Raw genomic sequence first — 21,134 nt, 5'->3', positions numbered from 1 at the left:
CTTCTAGGGATATTACCCTATTTCGGGAGATTTAAGGAAAATTTTTGGAATCTAGGGTGTAGTTATGGAAATCTAGGGTTTCAGGGATTGTCCAGGGCCTATTTAATTTTCTGGGGATTTCTGGGGATTTTGAGATTTTTGACCCATTTGCTGTTGCCTTTGGCGCCTCTATGCAACTTCAAAAGTAAAATGTTCCTCAATAAGAGCCACCAAGCGGGCAGTATTGAACGGGGCGCTTTTCAGAAAGTAGCAGCTGGTACCAGGGATTTTTCTGGGGATTTTATTTTTTTTAAATAGGGATTTGTGTCCCCAGTCTGGCAACGTTCTAGGGATACCAGTTTGCGGAAAGTGGAAACACTGCTGATGGACCTCTGTTTTTTTTTTATGACAAGTGAATCAGCAGTGAACTGTGGAACTGGTGTCTGATTATTTGTTTTATGTGTTACATTCCCAAGAAAAGTATAATAAAATCTAATGGTATGGTTCCTATTTTCGAGTTTTCATTCCTCTGTGTACTTTTGAAGGGAATCACATTAAATGGATTATTTCTGTGCAAAGATTAGTCAGGTGTCAGCTGCCATAGCCACAAACTTCTGCAACTTATTACTTTACTTTCATCATGCTATTCGATTGTTCGTTGATAGGTATTCAATTTATATTTTGTCAGTCAGAATGCAATGCTTATGATTCTGCTTTTAAGACGTAGCTCATGAAACTTAGATTGCAAAGGATGCTGATGGTGAAGGAAGATCATAAACGACACAACTCAAATCTGTTGAAACATCATAATTCCATTCTGCTACTCTTTGTCCATTGTTCGGGTCGTGTCTTGTCTGAGAGACACAGCATATGTGGTTTTGCAAACCCCAAACCGTCACCATTTCCTCAGTCTTCTCATCATATCTACTGAGGGGTTCAAGTGGCAAGATTTTGTATTGAGGAGTGAGGTATTATACTTGTGTTTTGGCAGTCAGTATGAAATTAGTGTGACTATGCCCTTTTTTAGCCTGTGGAATTAAAACTGCAAAGAATGCTGGCCCTGAAGGATGGTCACCAATGAAACAAAACTATGGATTGCAATGTGTCATGACATTGTTGTGTTCTTGGACCACTCATCGTTTCCTGTAAGTTTGAATCTGGTATAAAGCAGCCTGCTTCTCTATGTTTGTGATGCCAATGGTTAATAACCACTATTTCAGCAGCTGCCTTTTCATTGCTACTTTCCAGTCATCACATATCCTTCCTCCAGTCTTCGCCCGTCGCGCCGTCTTCGCCTCGCCCGTCTTCGCCTCGCCCGTCTTCTCTTCACCCGTCTTCGCCTCGCCCGTCTTCTCTTCACCCGTCTTCTCTTCACCCGTCGCACCGTCATCGCCTCGCCCGTCGCCTCGTCATCGCCTCGCCCGTCGCCTCGTCATCGCCTCGCCCGTCGCCTCGTCATCGCCTCGCCCGTCGCCTCGTCATCGCCTCGCCCGTCGCCTCGTCATCGCCTCGCCCCGTCGCCTCGTCAACGCCTCGCCTCGTCATCGCCTCGCCCCGTCGCCTCGGGGTCGCCACGTCATCGCCTGGTCTTTGTGGTATCGTTGTATTTTTTTATTGTGTAATTGTGTAGTACTAATTAACACGTTGGCTGCCACGCCCTTTTTCTCCCCTTTTTTTTTTAGCTTTATAGGGACGGGCCGCGCTGCTCTGCCTCATGGCCTATCTGTCATGAGGTGGAGCAGTTGCCACTGCCCAAGATTCGCCGAAAGGCGCTTAGGCAACGCACCACAGGGACTCCCTTTTCTCGATGTGTGGTGGAGACCCGGGTTGTGCGTTTCCACAACGGTCTCCATCATATGTCAGCCCGGACTTGTCAGCAGACAAGTCCCCCTTGGTCGCTATCCTTCCGATAGCGACGTAGATATTGTAGATTTAGTGGCGTGGCAGCCAACCTGTTAGTTAGTTTTTTTGTGTATGTCTTGTATTGTTTTGTGTTGTAAGATATAATGTAAGTGGAGGATTTGTGGGAGGATGGAGGGACAATAAAATTTTATATTTGTACATGAAGTTTGTTTTTATTTACGAGAGTATATTCATGAACTGGATTGGGGATCGAACCCTAGAACTCCAGCGTATGAGTCCAATACTTTACCATCGAGCCGACTACAACATACATTAGCAAACAATTTCTTCCTTAATAACTTTGTTCGTTGTGGATAAGTCGATAGGCTTTCAAATGTGAATTGTTGTTAGTATAGTTGACAGTGGCTCAATGGTAGAGCGTTCAACTGAGATGTGAAATGTCTGAGGTTCGATTCCCAGAATGGTGTATACCCGAATAGAGAGATAAAAACCCCCTGAGTGGATTAATCGTAGACGTATGAGTAATGATAAAAGAGTAATGATAAAAGAAGCAATGAAAGAAACAAATTTTGCAAAAAATATTTTATAAAAAAAATTTTATTGACAATTCTCTGCACATTACAATAATTTTTGCAACTTTAAAAAGGCACAATAGCCCTTTCAAAAGTTGCCGTCAACCCAGGCAGGGGGAGACACTGCCTTGTTGACCCACCGGGGAGATTACCCGGTGATTGGCTAAGAGAAGCCGGAAGAAGAGCTGAAGATTTGGAACATTTTTACAGGAGCGATTAGCCTTTAATTCGGATTTGTGGGCAGCCACGTCGCCCTCCGTGAAGACTTCATCGGACTAAGCGGACACCCCACGTCCCTTCCGGCCAGAGCCCTCCAAACCTCGGTATATGTTGTTTTTATATATACCGTACAGTAGGGGCATGACCCCCTACGGGCTTATTACGAGTCAAGGGGAAACGGGGCTACGGAAAGGAAGGGAGCCCAGATATGCACTTCAATTTTTTAAATATAAAATACCGTCTCGGGAATCCGAATGAAGTATAGAAAATATCATGTCATCCATCCAATCATTACAATTTATTCAGTGTCATGCCCCAACCAAGAATTTTTTCAGATCCAATGTTACTATTAACCTATGCTGAGAAAAGAAAAACATCACCATTAAGCATCTCAATTGTTGCTCATGTGACTTACATGACTTATAGATTCAACTTCTGGCAGAAGCTTGGGAAAGGCCATACAAATTGCAGATGAAAATCATTGTATAAGGCTCTTGAATGATAAAATAGCACCCCTAGAATGTTGCATTGTTGATAGTTGTGTTCCCAGTATGCTGAAAATCCTTTCCTATTGGATAATTTTTTTTTTTAGATTAGACATGGTTGGCAAAAAGCAGGAGAAATGCTTTGTCATAAATTCAAAAAATTTTCAAGAAAATTCCTTTCATACCTAAAAAGTCCATGTATGATGTTCATCGCTGCAATGCCAACGAAATGGAACATCTTTAGGGCCATTTAAGTACCCAGCTTCACCAACACTCTGAACGTAAAGGACAAGTTGTTCTTTAGCAAGAGAAGCAGAATTATTTGAGGCTTCTAGCTGTGACAGAACTATAAAGGATTGCTGTTACACAGGATTCATTCACACAAGATGGTACTCTCATTAGACAATTTGCATACTCTATTACTTTACCTCATACCTTAATGGTAATGCACTTTCAGTGTTTTTCAACTGCAGGCTCACTCTTCCATCCTGTAACACTTCCAGACTTGACTTGATCCCCCACCAAAATTCTGTGAATGCAAAATAATAGCATTAAAAATACTTTTTCGATAGACAAAAAACCGAAAAGTACCTAATTCATGTTTTATGTTGAACTCGTGCTATTTCTGGGTTTCCGTACCACACCCATTTTCAGCCCAGATACGATCCCACAATTGTTCACTTCCTTCGCTGCATGGACTTATTACTAACAATTCTTTTAGTGCAGCACTAACAGAATTTAACTTTAACACACTGTCAGGTGGAAGACTGAATAACTAAGCAATAAATAATTGTTTGTTAAAATTCTATACTTATTTTGAATTCTTATTTGAAAAGTTTAGGTACCTGACTGTGTTCGCCTAATGCCAATTCATCCTCATGTTCAGTTAGGGATGAGTTTGGAAAAACCTCCTTCACTGTTTGGAAACTGTTCCGTTCCAATTTGTTCTTTTCCCCTAGCTGAGCTTGTAGACTCAAAATTTGAGCTACAAAACACAAATGAATAAAAGCAAATAAATAGAATCATTATGTATTAGGCCTTACCATCCTTAGCTTTGCTGTTATCTAATATTTTGTGTTGTTCCAATAATTGGGCCTGCAGCTTCATAATTTGATTCAATAAACAATAATTAATAATTGAAAACCAATATAATAATGTTTATACTTACCATCCTTTTGTTGTATTATCTTATCCATTTTTCAATTGTTCCTCCAGCCACGCGTTATTCTCCATCCACGCTACTGAACTAACTGCGAATGGCATCCAATGGACTGAAATTGCCTACGCCAGTAATAACGAGTCTGAGCGATAGATGGCTACGTGTCGGAAAAAAAGAAAAAAGTGATTTTTTTTTTGGCGAAATTTTTTTTTTTTTTGTGTAAAACGGATTGCCATACCAAGTTGTTAATTTTTCCATCCGTCTATTGCAAAACAAAAGAACCCCCCCCCCCAAAAAAAAACAAGTAAAACAATTAAACTAAAAAATAAACGAAAATTACTCACCGAGCTACGAAAACCATATCACTGTTGCAAGGCATTTAAACTTCTTTTATATTCAATTCAAGTCAAAATGCACTTTAAGGTTACGACGAGGTCACGCTAATTTAACCCAGCCTCAGGTTAACCCACGTTAAATATTTGTTTAAACTCTTAAGCAACTTGAAAAATCCCGCAGAGGTTTTACCTAATCAACAATTATAAATTATAGCTTATCTCTTATCGACTAAATCGTGATAAATACTCAGACGATCTTTGCTCAATGGCTTTACCTAGCATCCACCAGAAAAATTTTGCTTACACTTAGTTGTAGCTTCTTCTAGCACCAATTCTCGGCGACCGACCAGCAATAGCAAGGCTGCTTAACTACAAGTACATGTCATCAGCCTTCGGTCGACAAAGCTGCAATGGAAAATGAAACAACAAAGGATAATGAATACACATCTGATGTCAAGTCTGAAGGCCAACGAAGTTGACAACGCTGTGTACGTACCCAAAGATATCACACATGAAAAAAAATTTCGAACCATTTGATTCAGATTTACAACAGGTGGAACATTACGGCATTTTGCCTTTTTTTTCCATCATAGTTTTCGTTACGCCATATGGCTCTCTTCTGATTGGCTGACTCAGCCAGTCCTAAATAAAAACAGGAACTTGGGGCTGTTGAAGGCGCCAGTTATGGGCAAACTGTATTTTTACTTTTTACTTCTTATTTTCGCTTGTTTTTAAAGAAAAGCGAAAATCGGTGGAAAGTACGTTACCGGTCGGGGCGATTGTCCGCGGGGCAAGATAGCGACCTTCATCCCGAGACGACTGCAATCAAACGGAGGGGTGTCCAAATGGGTAATTAGTTGCACCTGTGAGGAAAAACCTAAGAAGTTAAACAAAGAACAGTCAATGAGTTCGGGCGTTCAGCTAACCACAAATGCTTTCGATCGTGAACGGTCCACTTATAATGATTCGTTTAAGACCTCATGCGTCACAAGGTCGTAACAGCGCAAATCGTATGACTACTTGCGATCGACAAAGAAAGAAAGCCTAAAAGTAAAATTCATAGTTTTCCTTGTGATCCAGTAGTCAACGGATAAAATTGTTTATTTAACTGATGGCGGTCGGAGGAAGGCGGAACTACAGAGTATTCAAGATCTCCGTACTCGTTGGTGCAGGTAGAATAAAGGACTTTTATTTTATTTTTTTTTTTATAGAAAAGGAGCTGCGAATGAAAATGCTGAGTCATGAAAATGTTTCAGTGCAGCAATACCTACGGGTGGCAGTAGTTTTTCTAAGAGACGTAACGATGGTTAGCTGTTGAAGCAGTAAGTTTACAATTGTAATTTCAATTGTGAACGGGCAATAACACGAAGATCATTTCTCCCACATGGCTATGACCGTCTGATATAACCTGAGGAGAAACACTTAAAAATGAAAAAAAAGTATTTAATGTCAGTTAGGTCTTGGTTAATGCCCGGAACAACAATTTCTTCGATATTGGAAGTAGTTATCATGGGCTATCGGTTTTTCCGGGTAGTACACATTTATTATTTTTTTTTATTTTTATCGTTTTTATTTCTATGTCGCAACAAGGTAAAGTACCTCCCGCCGTATGCAAACCTCGTTATCAACACGGGAACCGTGTTTAGTGCCTACCAGTCTCAGCTGTGAACATCACGTGCGCACTCTTTTTAGCAGTTCAGACGCTGCTCTTGGAAAAAGTTTTGTTACTGGAAGAGTTAACAATGCGGTGCTTGTCTCGTCGAAATGTAACTTTCACCATTAGCGTCGTCTTTGGTTGCTGTATCATCTTTTTGATGAACCAATCAATCCATCAGTAAATCTCCATTTAAGTATTAGTAAAAATATTAACTCAACCCATTTAACATTTAACTAAAGACTTTTGACTGGCAATACCGTTGGCGTACCATATGTTGTTCATGAAACGTCCAGCAAGATTGCCAAAGACTACAGCAGCAGAGTCAGTATCGGTAAATTGAACTTAGAAATAACATCAGTTTGTTAGTCCGATGACAAAGTGTTATTAGTGCAAGATGGAGAAAAGGCAGATCTCTACGAAAAAGTGCGCGTGCTTTGCTGGATCCTGACGTCACCGGATAATCACAAGACAAAGGCACTGGCAGTGAAAGAAACCTGGGGGAAGCGGTGCAATGTTCTACTGTTTATGAGCTCAGCAGCAGGTGCGAAAATTGGGTAACAGAAACCGTGCGTCAAAAATATCGGATTGTTATTTGCTTTTCGGATGCAGATCCCAGTTTGCCCTCCGTCCAGCTGCCAGTGCGTGAAGGCCGAAATCAATTGTGGGGTAAAACGCGGGAGGCATTTCGCCATATATGGAACCACTATCGCGATGAGGCAGATTGGTTTCTTAAAGCTGACGATGACACGTAAATTGCTTCACGGATTTTTATTAAGCAAAACGGCTATTTATTGTCTATTGTTTACAGGTACGTTGTTGTTGAAAACTTGCGTTACTTTTTGTCACCTTACAACACATCGAAAGCATTGTGGTTCGGCCACAAGTATAAAGCAATTGTTGAGACTGGATATTTCAGTGGTGGGGCTGGTAAGATAAGTGCAATCCATTACTGAGTTACGGCAATCGATAACAATCAACTTTTGCTTTCACAGGATACGTGTTGAGTAAGGAAGCTACAAGGAGATTCGTGGAAGAAGGGTAAAGTTTCAGTGACTGCTTTTATTTCTATGCTAATTTTATTTTTTAATTGTGCCATCAGTTACTTTAACGCTTTGGCTTGCCGACATGATCACGAAGGCGCAGAAGATGCAGAAATGGGTTCGTTTCCAGCGTCAAATTGTAATTTTTTTTTTTTTACTTAAACTTAATATCAAATAATTTGTCACAAAGGGAAGTGTATGCAAAATCTGAATGTTTCGGCCATGGACACGCGCGACTCTAAGGGAAGAGGAAGATTCTTTCCTTTTGTTCCTGAACAACATTACTTCGCCGGTAAAATTACGCCAAGTTATTGGTACTGGAATAACATCTACTACGCCCCCACTCAAGTAAGGTGTTTCAGAAACTATCCGTGTAGACACAGATTAAGTTTAATGCGCAATTTTAAGGGACGTGAATGCTGTTCGGATACCGCCATTTCCTTTCACTATGTCAATCCCCAGCAGATGTACATATACGATTACTTCCTTTACCAACTTCGGCCTTTTGGAATGAAAGCCGATCGACGACCTTCTATTCCTGAGCCGCCCCCGGACTTGAATCTCACTGCCTTCCCCTGGTTCGCTCCGAGAGAGGAAACCACTTCCACTACGCCAAGCACAACTAATACAATATTGACCGCTATCGATGTTTCTAACGTAACAGATGTTCCGAAAGTTTCAAATTTTACAGAAGCTACCGATAACAAGACAGGAGTGGTTAATAAATGGAAGGCTGTTTTCGGATAATTTTCATTGCGTTATTTTTGAATCTTTATTTGTTGCTCCCAAATTTTATGTGGTCCCCAAAACAACAGCTAAAAGAACTGTTTTTATTTCCACAACTAGCGCGATTCAAAAACGCTGTGTTACCTTCCATTATTCGAAAAACGCTGTGTTAACTTCCGTTATTCGAAAAACGCTGTGTTAACTTCCGTTATTCGAAAAACGCTGTGTTAACTTCCGTTATTCGAAGAACGCCGTGTTAACTTCCATTATTCGAAGCAGAAGGCACAACGTATTTTTACTTTTCACTTTTAACCTCAACAACAAACTTTATTCGTCGGAGAAAGAATATATGTTCAAGACCCTCAGTCGCCCAGGAAAGTATAGAAGACTATGGTGGGAAGGATTAAATGCAAACAAGGCAGTCTTTCTCGAGTACAAATGTTGCGAGAATCAATGTGGTATAAAGAAATAGTTACTCGCTGTTTACCGATGACTATTAACAAAGGGAAACAAAATGATTGCATCACAATACTTGTCCTATAATACAATTCAAGCAGGAACAATTGTTTACAAGACGGTACAATTTTAATCTTTAATTCAAGTAATACCCCTCAGAGAGGGTGAGCCGATCCTGGAGGTACTGCAATACCAGGTCAACTCGTGGCGGGGAATTTGCAAGCAAATTGTTCCCGCCGATTTTCAAAAATCAGTTTAATATTCTGGGGTCCATTTGAACCCGTATCAGATATTAAGCTGATAAGAACAGATTTTATGCATTGTATTTTCCATCGGACTGGGAATAAAGTTATATACAGTGTTCTTTTTACATGTATATGTAAGGGGAAAAAGTTCGCGAGACGACGTGTCAACGCTACGTTAAAAACCCTTAAAGAGAAGGTTGCAGAAGACTGTTGTCTTCTGTTTCTTCATCTTCTTCAGGTAGTGGATCGCTTTCTTCTGTTTGGTATGCCAAGTGTTTCGCTATTATTCTGGTAGTTCCTTGTATGGCCAAGAGCTTCATCTTCCTCTTCAGGTGGTTCCACCGTCTTCCAGGGATGCTCAGGGCTAGGGATATTGCGTCGTTGCTCGGTAGCCAAGACCCGAGTGAGCCAACGACTAGAGGAAGTACAGAGCCGAGGTGTTTGTACTTCTCTATCTTCTTATCCCTGGCCTTCTCTAACCCTTCTGCGCTGCTTAGAGGCACCGTTACGTCAATGATGATGGCAGGATTCGTCGAGGTTACTACGATGTCCGGTCGCATTCCAGAGGAGTCAACTGCCCGATTTACAGAGACGGAGTGGCCATGTGCCTCCGCCTCTGTCACCATAAGATCTAGAATAGAGTTGTGTCTATTAATTGACAGAGCTGAGTTGACTTGGCAACAACAGACGACATGGTCTGTTGTTTCCAATTTGCCACAACCAAGACGACATGTCTTGACTGTGGACTTAGATCCTGGACACCCTCTGACTGGTAGTCTTCCGAGTCTGGCTTGGTGGAGGTAGTGCCATTCTTGAAACGTTAGGGGTGTTCTGCAAGAGATGAGTGCTGCCGTGTCCTTTGCCATGTCGAGTGCAAGTCCTGTCGCGACTTTTCCTTGTTGTTCCGACAGTAGCCTGGATGTCCATCTTCCTCTAAGGGCGGTTCTGAGTCCTCTGACTGCTTTTAGGGAGATACAAGAGATGTCATCGGCGATGATTTTGGAGTATTGTTCCCCGGATACATCAATCTTGATCCTCTTTAAGTGGCCAGCTGCCCTCCTCGAACGCGTCCAGAGGTTCATGGATGATCCTCCATGTCTTATGGCACCAAGACCTTTGTCCATTGACCCTGCCAAGAATTCATTAATTGGTATGGGGAATGGTACTTCTCTCCTTCCGTATCCCAGACGGATGGTCTCTTCAAGTTGTGCCATAGCCACTTGGCTGACGGACTCGTCTTCGCTATCCAGGAGCTGCATTGCCCTGGCAATGGTCCAGATATCGGCTTCCTCGGTCAGAGGAAGCATTCCAAGTCCCCCAACCCTTCTGTCTGCATAGAAAAAGGCCGTGTTAGATGATATTGGGACGTTCGCAACTCTACGTAAAAAATCTCTGCATGCGACATCAAGGTCGAAGAGAGCACCCTTTTCCACCCTGCCAGACGCTAGGTGGTGAGACAGCGAAGGCAGAAGGCAACTCCTGTAGACTTCTAACTTCTGCCAGGGAGCTAAACCGGAATCTGCTACTTTGATTAAGTTGTCTAGTAGGGAAGTTGTTGGACGGAAGGTAAGTCGAGCGCCTAAAGGTGTTCCTAGGTAGTCCTCTTGCTCTTCTTCTGCCAATGGTCTAATTTCGGCTTGTCCAATTTTCAGTCGATTGCCTGTAACAGATTTTCCATTAGTAAGTGTTAAGGACGTGCACTTACCTGGATTAAACTTCAAGCCTAGCGAGGTTGCCGTGTTCTCTATGGCGTTGAGAGTTCTCTGCGTTTCCGAGACTGATGATCCTACAATGGCGATGTCGTCCGCATAAGCAGTGGTCGAGATCCTCGCTCCAAAGGCTGTGAATCCGGTGTTATGGGATTTCGCTGTCCGGATGATTGGTTCAGCTGCCAAGTTGAACACTACGCTGCTTAGTGGGTCGCCCTGTCGAACACCAGCCGTTGGATGAATCTGAACAGACTCTTGCCCGACAGCAAACTCCATAACGTTGTTCAAGTAGATGTCGCTGAGGATGCGACGGAGCTGAGCTGGCAGTGGTAGACTCTGAAACAGACAATTTAGAATCGGGTGAGGGATCGATCCAAAAGCATTTGAGAGGTCCAACCAGGCAATCACCATCTCCCTCTTTGACTGTTTCGCCTGTTCGATAACAGTGTGAAGGAGATGTGTGTGTTCCTGGATGCCCCTGACACCTGGAAGAAACCCTTTTTGCTCTGGTGACATCCATCCTAGTTTCGTTGCCGTGGCCATTATTCTTGAGGAGAGTATTCCTGAGAAGATCTTGTACATGGTTGGCAGAAGAGATATTGGCCGGAAGTTCCCATACTCTGACGAGTCGCCTTTCTTGTATATGGGGACTGTCTTTGATGTTTTCCAGCAGGATGGAATCCCATAAATCCATACGGAGCGGTAGATAACAGCTAAGAGATGGCCGCTCGCATCCAGAGCACGTAGGTGTCTGTATTCCAGGCCATCTCGTCCAGGCGCTGTGTTGCAAGCTTTGCCGAGTTTGAGCTTGATTTCCTCTGGACTAGGGGGCGAGGAAAGAATTTCGAGTTCCTCTTGAGTCGGGTTTTGCCATTTGCATTCATCAAAGTGAGTCTTGGCGAAGTTGATCTGTTCAGTTGGTGGTGGTTCTTGCGAGTACGTTGATCTGAGGAATGCGGCAGCCGAATCCTTGGTTCCCGTGTAGCCAATGGATTGCTCCTCTAATATCTTCCTGACAGCTTTGCGAGGGTAAAGCGAGTAGAGGCGTTGCAGTTTGCCCTTTTTCGCCGCTTCCTTTTTTCCTGAGCGCCTGATTTTCTGTTGTTGTCGGTTTTGATTACGCTTACTTCTTGTTCTCTCTGTTGTAGCTCTTGGTCTTCTCGGAGCTGGAATCGTGTCTTCTGGATTCGTTGCCAGTCTCAGCCACTCCGTTGTGCATTCGTTGAGAAGGGAATCAAGACCCTCTAAAGTGGTGCACAATTCTATCTTCGATGCCCACAACCCCCTAAACTCGTCTTCTGTTCCCACTATGTCGACGGTGGCTGGTGAGTTCACAAATTGGCTCGTGAATGATAAAGGGGAAGAGAAGGAGGTGTTTGTACTAGAGTTAGGGGTTGAAGCTGGGGAACTAGAGGGTGTTGCGTTTGGATAGGGTGTTTGGACGCGGGATTCTGGTGGGGGATCCAGATTGGGTTCGTGACTATGTACGTTAGGTGATGGGTTGGCGAGGTGAGCAAGGATGGGTGACTGTGTTACGTTTGGTGAATGGGCAGTTGGAAATGGGGTGCTAGAGGCTGTGGGTGAGGTGGGCGTGGTTGGTTGTTGGGAACTATGGATTTTAAAGTGCTCTCTCATGGCATGACCTTGTAGTATGACGTTGCACGCTCTGCATTTCCATTTCCGTTTAGTGGACAAACCATGTTCGCGCGCTACGTGGTGTTCGATAGATTGCGCTGCCACTGTTCCCCGGGCCGTTGTAGACCAACGGCAAAGTGGACATCTACAGTTTCCACAAGGATAGGGAAGGATGAGATCCTCCCCTGCAATTTCTGATTGCTCTATGGAAATGCTTTCATCGCTACTACTATCTACGCTACATGCTTCGTCGCATACCGCGTGGTGTCTTTTGGCTCTGACTCGTTCTTCACAAATATGATTGCACGATTGGCAATAAAAGTTAGTGATGACGGTCAGACCATGCTTTGATTTTAAGTGATCGACGGCATTTTTAATATGGGTTTTTGAACCATATCTACCACTTGGGCAGAGAGAGACTTTAGATTATTTTTGAATCTTTATTTGTTGCTCCCAAATTTTATGTGGTCCCCAAAACAACAGCTAAAAGAACTGTTTTTATTTCCACAACTAGCGCGATTCAAAAACGCTGTGTTACCTTCCATTATTCGAAAAACGCTGTGTTAACTTCCGTTATTCGAAAAACGCTGTGTTAACTTCCGTTATTCGAAAAACGCTGTGTTAACTTCCGTTATTCGAAGAACGCCGTGTTAACTTCCATTATTCGAAGCAGAAGGCACAACGTATTTTTACTTTTCACTTTTAACCTCAACAACAAACTTTATTCGTCGGAGAAAGAATATATGTTCAAGACCCTCAGTCGCCCAGGAAAGTATAGAAGACTATGGTGGGAAGGATTAAATGCAAACAAGGCAGTCTTTCTCGAGTACAAATGTTGCGAGAATCAATGTGGTATAAAGAAATAGTTACTCGCTGTTTACCGATGACTATTAACAAAGGGAAACAAAATGATTGCATCACAATACTTGTCCTATAATACAATTCAAGCAGGAACAATTGTTTACAAGACGGTACAATTTTAATCTTTAATTCAAGTAATACCCCTCAGAGAGGGTGAGCCGATCCTGGAGGTACTGCAATACCAGGTCAACTCGTGGCGGGGAATTTGCAAGCAAATTGTTCCCGCCGATTTTCAAAAATCAGTTTAATATTCTGGGGTCCATTTGAACCCGTATCAGATATTAAGCTGATAAGAACAGATACTACACTTTGATCTTAGCCAAAAGGCCGAGAAGCGATACCGATACAATGATTTTGTCCCCTATATAACTGTCTGTTGACTCAAAACTGTGTTGATGCCGTTGCAACTCGGAAATTCGTTCAAACAAGAAAACAAAGTAACTAAATCTTCGTAATACCAATTTTTAAGGTGCCTCTTACGGTAGACAAAACAACTCATGTTCGATAATACATTACCAATAAGTATATTAGTATTATTTATGAAAGAAATGAAAAATTTCTACATTAGAACGTAAAACAAAAAAATGGCAGCTGACGCAAAGGCCTGCCGAGCGCGCCATCTGTTATTGACGAGGCAAACATGGCTTTCCCGCTAAACAAACAAATTCGAATGTCAATAGTTCATCTGAACATCTAGAGAACAACATGTGAACACAGTTTGAGTCCGGTACAACGAATTTTTTAAAGCCAAACGTGTTGACAACGGTGGTAGCGTTTGTCAATATGTCTTAAAACTTTCAACCCCTAGCACAGAAACCGCTATTTTTCCTTTCGATTTGTTGAATAGCAGATGGCCTTAAACATTCGCTACACGTGTCATTTGTGATAGAAGGCGGAAATAGAAAGCAAATAAAACGAATCGCTGATCAACCTAGACAAATCTAAGGCTACCTTTACCGGATAATGGAAATGGAGACTAGAGTACAAGTTTAAACAAGGGAACACAAAAAGATTTTGAAAACAAAATATATGTAGAAGCTGAAGGCTAGCAACCTTATTCAGAAAGAATAAAAAATCTCTGATCAACTTAATTACAGTTCATTGGGCAGTGCCAGTTGGTTCCCACAAAATATAGGAAATAACTGTTTGATCTCCTTACCTAACGCCCAATGATTTTTGCTGCACATTGCCCTATTCCATCCAACTGCAGACGTACCTTTGAGGATGCCTTAAGGAATAAATATAAATATTTGTAAGTTGCATCTTTTTTACGTCCATCAAAAATCATTGTATATATTGTTATTACTGTACAGTAATGATTCCCTACATTTTAATAGGGATGTCCCTGATGGGTGATGATTGCTGTTTGTGCTGCTCATTCACCATTTTATGAGCAACCTCAAAACACTTGCCATGTTCCACCTTTTTTTTTTGCTTCTTAAACACATCACAGAACTCGAAATGAATCACGAGAATTGGATCATAATTGCTTTTAACGAAAGAAAAACAATTCGCGTATTTGGTAGCCCAATAGGTTTCAATACAGCACAAGAAAGGGCAATAAACTGTTTCCTAACGGTATAGTTGGACACATTTTCAAGTTATTTAAAATGTTAAGACATCAACAAAGAAAATGTCAATTGCAACCCGGGCGCCAAACTAACCCCCAACTGCACTGCACCCTATCCCATCAATGACATGTGCTCTCCACAGTAAAAGATGTTGCCATTTACCAGGATACAGATATTGGATTATTTGAAATGCTGATATCACTTGCTACATAAAATAATATCTCTTAATTCCCGGAAAAGATTAAATAAAATTTTAAAATAGTTTTTTTGCCATTCGTACATTAATTTTTCCAAGTTCGATCACTTGGCAACTCTGCATTTTTCCTGTAATCCAAAAGCCCTGCAGAACAGTCAGCCTCCATCCATAGACGTTGCTTATACGAGTCTTGATACGTTCACATTTCAACAAACAGTTACGGTGGAAAATAACAGAAATGATAAACTGAAAAAAGATATCTACAAACCATTGATTTGTTGCCCGTAAACAGACAAATGTTACTATAACCCCACGACTAATAACTGATAAACAAAATTTAGGCTTCTGCTATCTGTTGGCCCATCTCTGAATAAATAAACAACACTCCAGTCACCTCTAGCAAATAATAGGTTAAATGTTGCGAAATTACGGACAAGGCTTTGTAAGGCCTAAGTAATCCCATTCGCTACAATTCGGTTACTAAAGATAAAATATTAAAACATGTCTAAGCTTTGAACTGAATCTATCTTACGTGTATTGATTTCAACGTTATTATACATTACGTTGACATTGAATTAGAAATTGAAGCACACAGCATGACCAGCAGGGCGGGTGCAATAGAAGATGCTGATTCGTTTAGCCTCTGTAGGCGAGAGGAGTAGGTCCGATTGGAGTAAAGCCATACGTTGAAGGCCTGTATCCTGGGGCAGAGGGACCTCTGTAGGCCACAGGAGAAGGAGACCTATAGGCTACTGGTTTGTAGGCAGAAGGTTGGTACGCTGACGGAGTAGGACTTTGGTAAGATGGAGGAGATGGAGGAGATGGAGAGCTGTAAGCTGGGGGAGGAGGAGGATTGTATGCAGCTGGGGCAGGAAAGCTGTAAGCTGGTGGAGACGGAGGACTGTACGCCACTGGTGCGGCAGTGGGCTGATAGGCTACTGGAGCAGGGGTTTGATAAGATGGTGATGAAGGTGGATTGTAGGCCGGCGCAGCAGATTCCTTTACAGAATTCGAGGCAGCCTCTTTGTAGGATGGAGCATCACGAGTCTTGGTGGCCGAAGCAGCAGTTTCCTTATAGGCCGGTTCATCACTTGTCTTGATATTGGATGCCGCAGGTTCCTTGTCAGCTGAAGCGGCCGTTTCCTTGAAAGCTGGGACTTCGCGGACCTTGTTTGTTGAAGCTGCAGCCGCATAGGGAACAGAAACTGGGGTTTGGAACGACGGTGTAGGCGGTGCAACGTATCCATCGGGATGATGAGCTTCTCCTTCGTATTCGACATTAGCAGTGTAACCGTTTTCGTCTGCTCTGTAGGTAACCAACTGTGTCCGGCCGTCTGGAAGAGAGACTCGGTAAGAACCAGTGGTTACCTTGCCATCCGTATTTTCCGAATGAATAAAGTCATTGTTTGAGTCCTCGTCTAGCACATTATACGAATAGCTGTAGGGCTGAGGTGGCTATTTTGAAAAATTAATAATTAGCATTTGTCATGTTAACTATCCAATAATAGAAGCAAAACGACTCACGTAGACGACTTGTCTTGTGTCTTGAGATTCTACAGCCTCATATTCAACGTCAACATCTGTATCAGCAGCAGCGAGGACGAGCAGAGTGACGAAGAAGAGGAACTACAAAATTGAACACAATTAGAAATGAAAATGTGTGATTTTAGAATTGTTTTACCTTCATGCTGATGGCTGTTTAGAGGAAGCAGGCAGTTGTGCAACTGATGATTCCTAATTCCGATTTTTAGCCTTTATATACACAACCGCCATATAACGATGACAGCAGGTGAACAGGATCATCTTGCAGGTAATTATGTCGGACCAGCTAAACGGGGGGAAAGTTAACAGTAACTATCGCGTGATAAAACAAGTTACTTTCTTTATCTTTCGTGATAGACAAGTTGTGAGCCATCGTCTTTTTCTAACGACTGATCGAGTTTCTGTAAATCAGCTGGCGATGAGCAAGAACCAGAAGAATCGTTCGTTCCAAATATTGATGGGTACATGGAACAGTATTTTTTTTTTGCTTCTAGAAAGCTGCTTTCTTCGCAGAAAAACACTTTGCAAAACATGCAAAGTAAAATGGAGGTAAACATTCATCCTTCCTGTCGAACAACAACGTTAACTATATATTAACTGTCTGAACGAAACACGAGGAAGATACAACTCACGTAGGGTTTCACTCAGTCTAGGTCGTCGATTTGGATTTGGGGAAACCGGTTGTGGATGAACACGAGATCTGCGAGGACGGGAGCCTTGCGGCTTCCAGCCAAACCAGTTAACAGTTCGAGCTGGAAGTTGATTTATCTCCCTCGTTTTGAATGACAACAGATGCCAGACTTGAACCAATTACTGTCCATAATTTATTTGCCTGTCCGACTTTAACACTTCCGACTTTCTCTGACTTTCCAATTTGCTAGTGAGTAGCGGAAATGCACCTTCTGAATAACGGATACGTGGAGTTAGTCCTAATTAACATGAAAAAGTAAGTCGATTAACAGTAATGGAAACCTAATTGCCTACAAGGAATAATTTTTCTTACTTCCTTGCACAAATTTTGCGAAGAACATCAGTGGTTTTTTTTTTAAACAATAATCCGGAATTTAATAAATCCATTTTTTGTCCATTAAATAAATTCCTGTGGGATATTAAAAAGTGGAAAATTAGGAACATCAACACAATTATTTTGTAATTTCGTATATACCGACAGCTGCTGACGTTGGATTTGCATATTGTCTTGGAGCTCTCTGCAATCCTACGTTTCACAGAAGTGAAACTAAAAAAAGAACCACAAACTTGTTCTAACTGATTAGAAAACTATTTTGTTACTACAAATAAAGAATTTGGTTGTGTTTTCCAAAACAAGTAAAGAACTGGCAATATTTTTAATATAGGGAATTGGGTATAGTTTGTTTTCCTAGGGATTACCTTGTCGCACGACTCTTAGACATTTTCATATCAATGATATTAAATTGATAAGATAAATAAAATGTTGTTTTTCTCACGGATTTAGACAGTTCCTTACGACTGAATTTGTCTGCTAACCGAACAAACCCTATTTAACAAGTTTGATAACACTTGCCATATGAACCATAAGAAATTCAGACAAATTCAAAAACTTTAGATTAAAAGCCATCAGAGAAATTAGCCGTCTGATGTGTTTTTAACTGTGTTTTTAGAAACAAGTGTTTCAATTTGGTGTTTAGAGAAACAAATGAAATATCACATGCAAATCCTAAACAAAAAGGTGAAAGAAATTAGGCATTTATAAGTAGGAAATAACAGAATTGGCTATTAGTTAGTGATCTAAGCACATTATGTTGTCATCTAAAATAAACTGAACAAAAATGGTGACAAGGAAAAACGGAAAGGCTATTAAAGTTCTTGGCAGTACTGAACTGGAATTATTGCGAATTTTTAAAATGAAAAATTTTGCAATTTTTTTCTCTGGCTACGTAAAGTTTTCTTATGAAAGATAAGTAGGATAAATTTCTAAACATTATTGCACTGATGACCGGTTAAAAATTGGAATTGCCGTAAAACAAGTTCCAGTCGTTCCACAACGAGTTGTAACTCGAACTCGGTCGTCTCGAGTGATTGCGAACACAATGCGCAGAACCCGTGAGAATATCGTCAACCACAAATCGCATGCCGTGTTGGCAAGGACCTCGCGTTTGAGACTTGTAACATCCAGGTCTTCCGTGTTGATGGCCCTTCCCGCTCCAGTACATGTGATGGCCGTCCGCCAGTGAAGGACAAGGGCAAGCTTTGCAGGTAGCTAAGCCAACATTTCCGTGTGGAACAAGCCACTGGCCAGCGGTACAAGATCCCTAATTTTTTTTTTTTTAGAAATAATTTAATGTCAGCTAACAGACACGTGGACGCAATTGAAAAAAGGTATTCCAAGTATAAGCTTTTCCTTATCTACCTTAGTGTATGCTGGGTAACAGCGTTTCGTCTGTGGGCAATGAACGTAGTTGGGGCGATTGCAACGGCAATAGCCGTAGTACTTATCTGCGATAGCAAAATACTGGTCAGCTGGACACGGTCCTTGTGGCGGTCTATATATCCTCATTTGTTTAAAAAGGGCAATAATAAGGAGGATTACTTTGAAAGTCAAATAGACTTTACACACCTGGGGTCATACAGCGACGTGGGCGTGGTAGGATAGCATTGTTTTGTTTGTTTGCAATAGCGGTACGTCCTACGCCAAATGTAAAAACAAAATATATCATTTTTAAAAGAATTATGTTGGGTATAATTATGTTTATGGGACTTACGAAGGGTAGCCGTAGCAAGGCTGGTGGGCATAGCGAATCGTGCAATATCCAGGTGAACTCTTGCCTGTTAAAGCGAACGGATTGTTCGTGGATGAGAAGCAGCCGGCCGGCGGAGAAAAATAGTTGGGGCAAGTCGAACGTCCGGAAGAGACGGGCCGTGATAAATAGCTCGGTGAGGACGTAAAAATTTCATTTCTGTGACACGGGCCGCTGTATCCTTTCCGGCAAAAGTAGGTTTTTCCACACCTGTATAGCGATGGGTAAAACAAATTGTTCAGGTGGATTTCACGTGTGAGATAAAGGGGAAGGACACGTCCATACATTATCCAAATAAGATCTTAGTCGATCAAACAGAAGTACGTCTGTCAAACCGAAAACATCAACATTGTTTTTTTTCTCGTCATCTTCTACCCATTTAAGTGAGATAAGTGAACCAACATTTGATGCCTTGCGTGAGTGGTGACTAAGCTGATGATTGACAGGCTTTTGATTACACACACGTTGAGCAGCTAAAATAACTTACACGTTGGCTGGGCTGTATACAGGTGGCAGGCTGACTTGGTTGCACGGGCGATTAGGCTGACACGGAGGCTTGACCGGTGGACAAGGTTTGCCTGCGTTGCATGGAGGTTGGACCGGGGGACAAGGTTTACCTGAATGGCAAGGAGGTGGGGCCGGCGGTTGAACCGGTGGACAAGGTTTAGTTGGAGAACATGGAGGTGGGGCCGGTGGTTGAACCGGTGGGCAAGGTTTAGCAGGAGGACACGGAGGTGGGGCCGGTGGTTGAACCGGTGGACAAGGTTTACTTGGAGAACATGGAGGTGGGGCCGGTGGCTGGACCGGTGGACAAGGTCTAGCTGAATGGCAAGGAGGTGGGGCCGGTGGCTGAACCGGTGGACAAGGTTTAGCTGGAGGACACGGTGGTGGGGCCGGTGGCTGAACCGGTGGACAAGGTCTAGATGGAGAACATGGGGGTGGGGCCGGTGGCTGGACCGGTGGACAAGGTCTAGCTGAATGACACGGAGGAGCCGGTGGCTGGACCGGTGGACAAGGTTTAGCTGGAGAACACGGAGGTGGGGCCGGTGGTTGAACCGGTGGGCAGGGTCTCCCTGAATGACAGGGCGATTGGGGTGGTGGGCAAGGTTGACCCGATTGACAAGGGGGTTTCACCGGTGGGCAAGGTTGACCCGATTGACAGGGGGGTTTCACCGGTGGGCAAGAGTTAGTTAAATGGCAAGGGGGTTTAGCCGTAGGCCTGATGGCAGGTTTAAACGTGGGCCAGTTCATATTATTTCCAGGTAGAAGTTCGTTGATGTCTGGCAATCCATCGATGGAGAAATCAGGATCGAGCTCGTTAGCTGGTGGCTTGGGCTTCACTGTTGGAGTGGCACTTCCTTCGTTATCTGGGCCGTCGGGACCATCGCCGCTAGACTCCGGCTCATCTCCGAGCATCAGGTCGTCATCGTCCGAGTACAGAAGGTGATGTAAGATCTTCTTTGGAGCTGTTTTAGTCTTCAAATGTTTCTTACTTGCAGCGTCGACAGCGAAGAGTAGGACGCCGAGCAGCAAAACGATTGCAAACACCTTAAACAATTTGTTAGTGCCGGCCATTCTTTAACCGGACAAGTGAGACGTTCGACTGTCGAATTTCGTGAGTCTAGCTGGAAACTTTATGGAAACAACTCAAACTGGTCAGATAAGAAACGATATTGAGCAAACGAGATAAAGCCGTCCGATTTTCGTGAGGACGTGCCAAAAGTTCACCGAGTCATTGCATCAATACCTCGTTTTAGAAGTGGCCTACACCACCGGGTGCTGCAGAATGACCTGTCAACTGCGAGTGGGAGTAGAGGAAGTTATATGTAACATTTTAAAAAACTGTGTCATTCATCACGATATGATTGTCAGTCAACAATAGCATTTTATCACATCCCTGTTGCGATAAAATAGCACGACAACAGGAACGAAATAAAATGCCCAACTAAATAATGGTCAAATGAAGCGGAACCCACGTTAAGTCGATCATCGGGGACGCCTTTGGTAAGATTAGCGTTTAAAATAAAACACGGTACGGCACGTTTACCTTTTTTTTTCAATTGTTTTCCACGTTAAAATTCTGTAAAAACTCAAAAAAATTAAAAAT

At 42.5% G+C, this 21,134-nt stretch overlaps 4 protein-coding genes, 2 long non-coding RNA genes and 2 other non-coding genes across 9 annotated transcripts; 2 read left to right on the top strand and 6 right to left on the bottom strand.

Annotated features, from left to right (window-relative positions):
• The first annotated feature begins 564 nt into the window (after positions 1-564).
• On the top strand, positions 565-1,476 carry LOC130704329 (uncharacterized). 2 transcript variants are annotated; one of them, XR_009004933.2, is made up of 4 exons: positions 565-644; positions 701-947; positions 1,007-1,124; positions 1,228-1,476. It is a non-coding gene; the product is annotated as an uncharacterized LOC130704329 (long non-coding RNA). The 2 variants fall into 2 exon arrangements; XR_009004932.2 differs by having other exon boundaries at positions 1,203-1,476.
• Positions 1,477-2,795: 1,319 nt separating this feature from the next.
• On the bottom strand, positions 2,796-4,103 carry LOC130704328 (uncharacterized). The gene is made up of 4 exons (XR_009004931.1): positions 3,964-4,103; positions 3,710-3,893; positions 3,304-3,647; positions 2,796-3,201 (listed from the first exon to the last, which is right to left on the bottom strand). It is a non-coding gene; the product is annotated as an uncharacterized LOC130704328 (long non-coding RNA).
• Positions 4,104-6,275: 2,172 nt separating this feature from the next.
• Positions 6,276-8,056, top strand: LOC130704180 (glycoprotein-N-acetylgalactosamine 3-beta-galactosyltransferase 1-like). Its single transcript, XM_057525647.2, has 9 exons — positions 6,276-6,446; positions 6,509-6,600; positions 6,658-6,810; positions 6,879-7,017; positions 7,078-7,196; positions 7,262-7,307; positions 7,369-7,427; positions 7,500-7,657; positions 7,718-8,056. Exons 1-9 carry the CDS (start codon positions 6,355-6,357, stop codon positions 8,054-8,056), a joined length of 1,197 nt encoding a protein of 398 aa, XP_057381630.1. The 5' UTR covers positions 6,276-6,354.
• A 594-nt stretch (positions 8,057-8,650) lies between these two features.
• On the bottom strand, positions 8,651-8,844 carry LOC130704333 (U2 spliceosomal RNA). Its single transcript, XR_009004937.1, has one exon. It is a non-coding gene; the product is annotated as a U2 spliceosomal RNA (small nuclear RNA).
• On the bottom strand, positions 8,799-11,087 carry LOC132088193 (uncharacterized). The gene has a single exon (XM_059496421.1). It carries the CDS (start codon positions 11,025-11,027, stop codon positions 8,922-8,924), a length of 2,106 nt encoding a protein of 701 aa, XP_059352404.1. The 5' UTR covers positions 11,028-11,087; the 3' UTR covers positions 8,799-8,921.
• A 2,002-nt stretch (positions 11,088-13,089) lies between these two features.
• Positions 13,090-13,280, bottom strand: LOC130704332 (U2 spliceosomal RNA). The gene has a single exon (XR_009004936.1). It is a non-coding gene; the product is annotated as a U2 spliceosomal RNA (small nuclear RNA).
• A 1,949-nt stretch (positions 13,281-15,229) lies between these two features.
• Positions 15,230-17,573, bottom strand: LOC130703593 (uncharacterized). Its single transcript, XM_057525023.2, has 6 exons — positions 17,416-17,573; positions 17,254-17,349; positions 16,883-17,179; positions 16,390-16,816; positions 16,233-16,334; positions 15,230-16,163 (listed from the first exon to the last, which is right to left on the bottom strand). Exons 4-6 carry the CDS (start codon positions 16,393-16,395, stop codon positions 15,345-15,347), a joined length of 927 nt encoding a protein of 308 aa, XP_057381006.1. The 5' UTR covers positions 16,396-16,816; positions 16,883-17,179; positions 17,254-17,349; positions 17,416-17,573; the 3' UTR covers positions 15,230-15,344.
• A 386-nt stretch (positions 17,574-17,959) lies between these two features.
• On the bottom strand, positions 17,960-20,655 carry LOC130703586 (uncharacterized). The gene is made up of 5 exons (XM_057525014.2): positions 19,515-20,655; positions 18,992-19,237; positions 18,847-18,915; positions 18,640-18,772; positions 17,960-18,541 (listed from the first exon to the last, which is right to left on the bottom strand). Exons 1-5 carry the CDS (start codon positions 20,600-20,602, stop codon positions 18,230-18,232), a joined length of 1,848 nt encoding a protein of 615 aa, XP_057380997.1. The 5' UTR covers positions 20,603-20,655; the 3' UTR covers positions 17,960-18,229.
• Positions 20,656-21,134: the final 479 nt, after the last annotated feature.

This window comes from Daphnia carinata, chromosome 8, assembly GCF_022539665.2.
Source record: "Daphnia carinata strain CSIRO-1 chromosome 8, CSIRO_AGI_Dcar_HiC_V3, whole genome shotgun sequence".
NCBI classification, from domain to species: Eukaryota; Metazoa; Arthropoda; class Branchiopoda; order Diplostraca; family Daphniidae; genus Daphnia; species Daphnia carinata.
The sequence above is the reverse complement of the archived record's forward strand: the minus strand, read 5'-3'. Positions and strand labels throughout refer to the sequence as shown.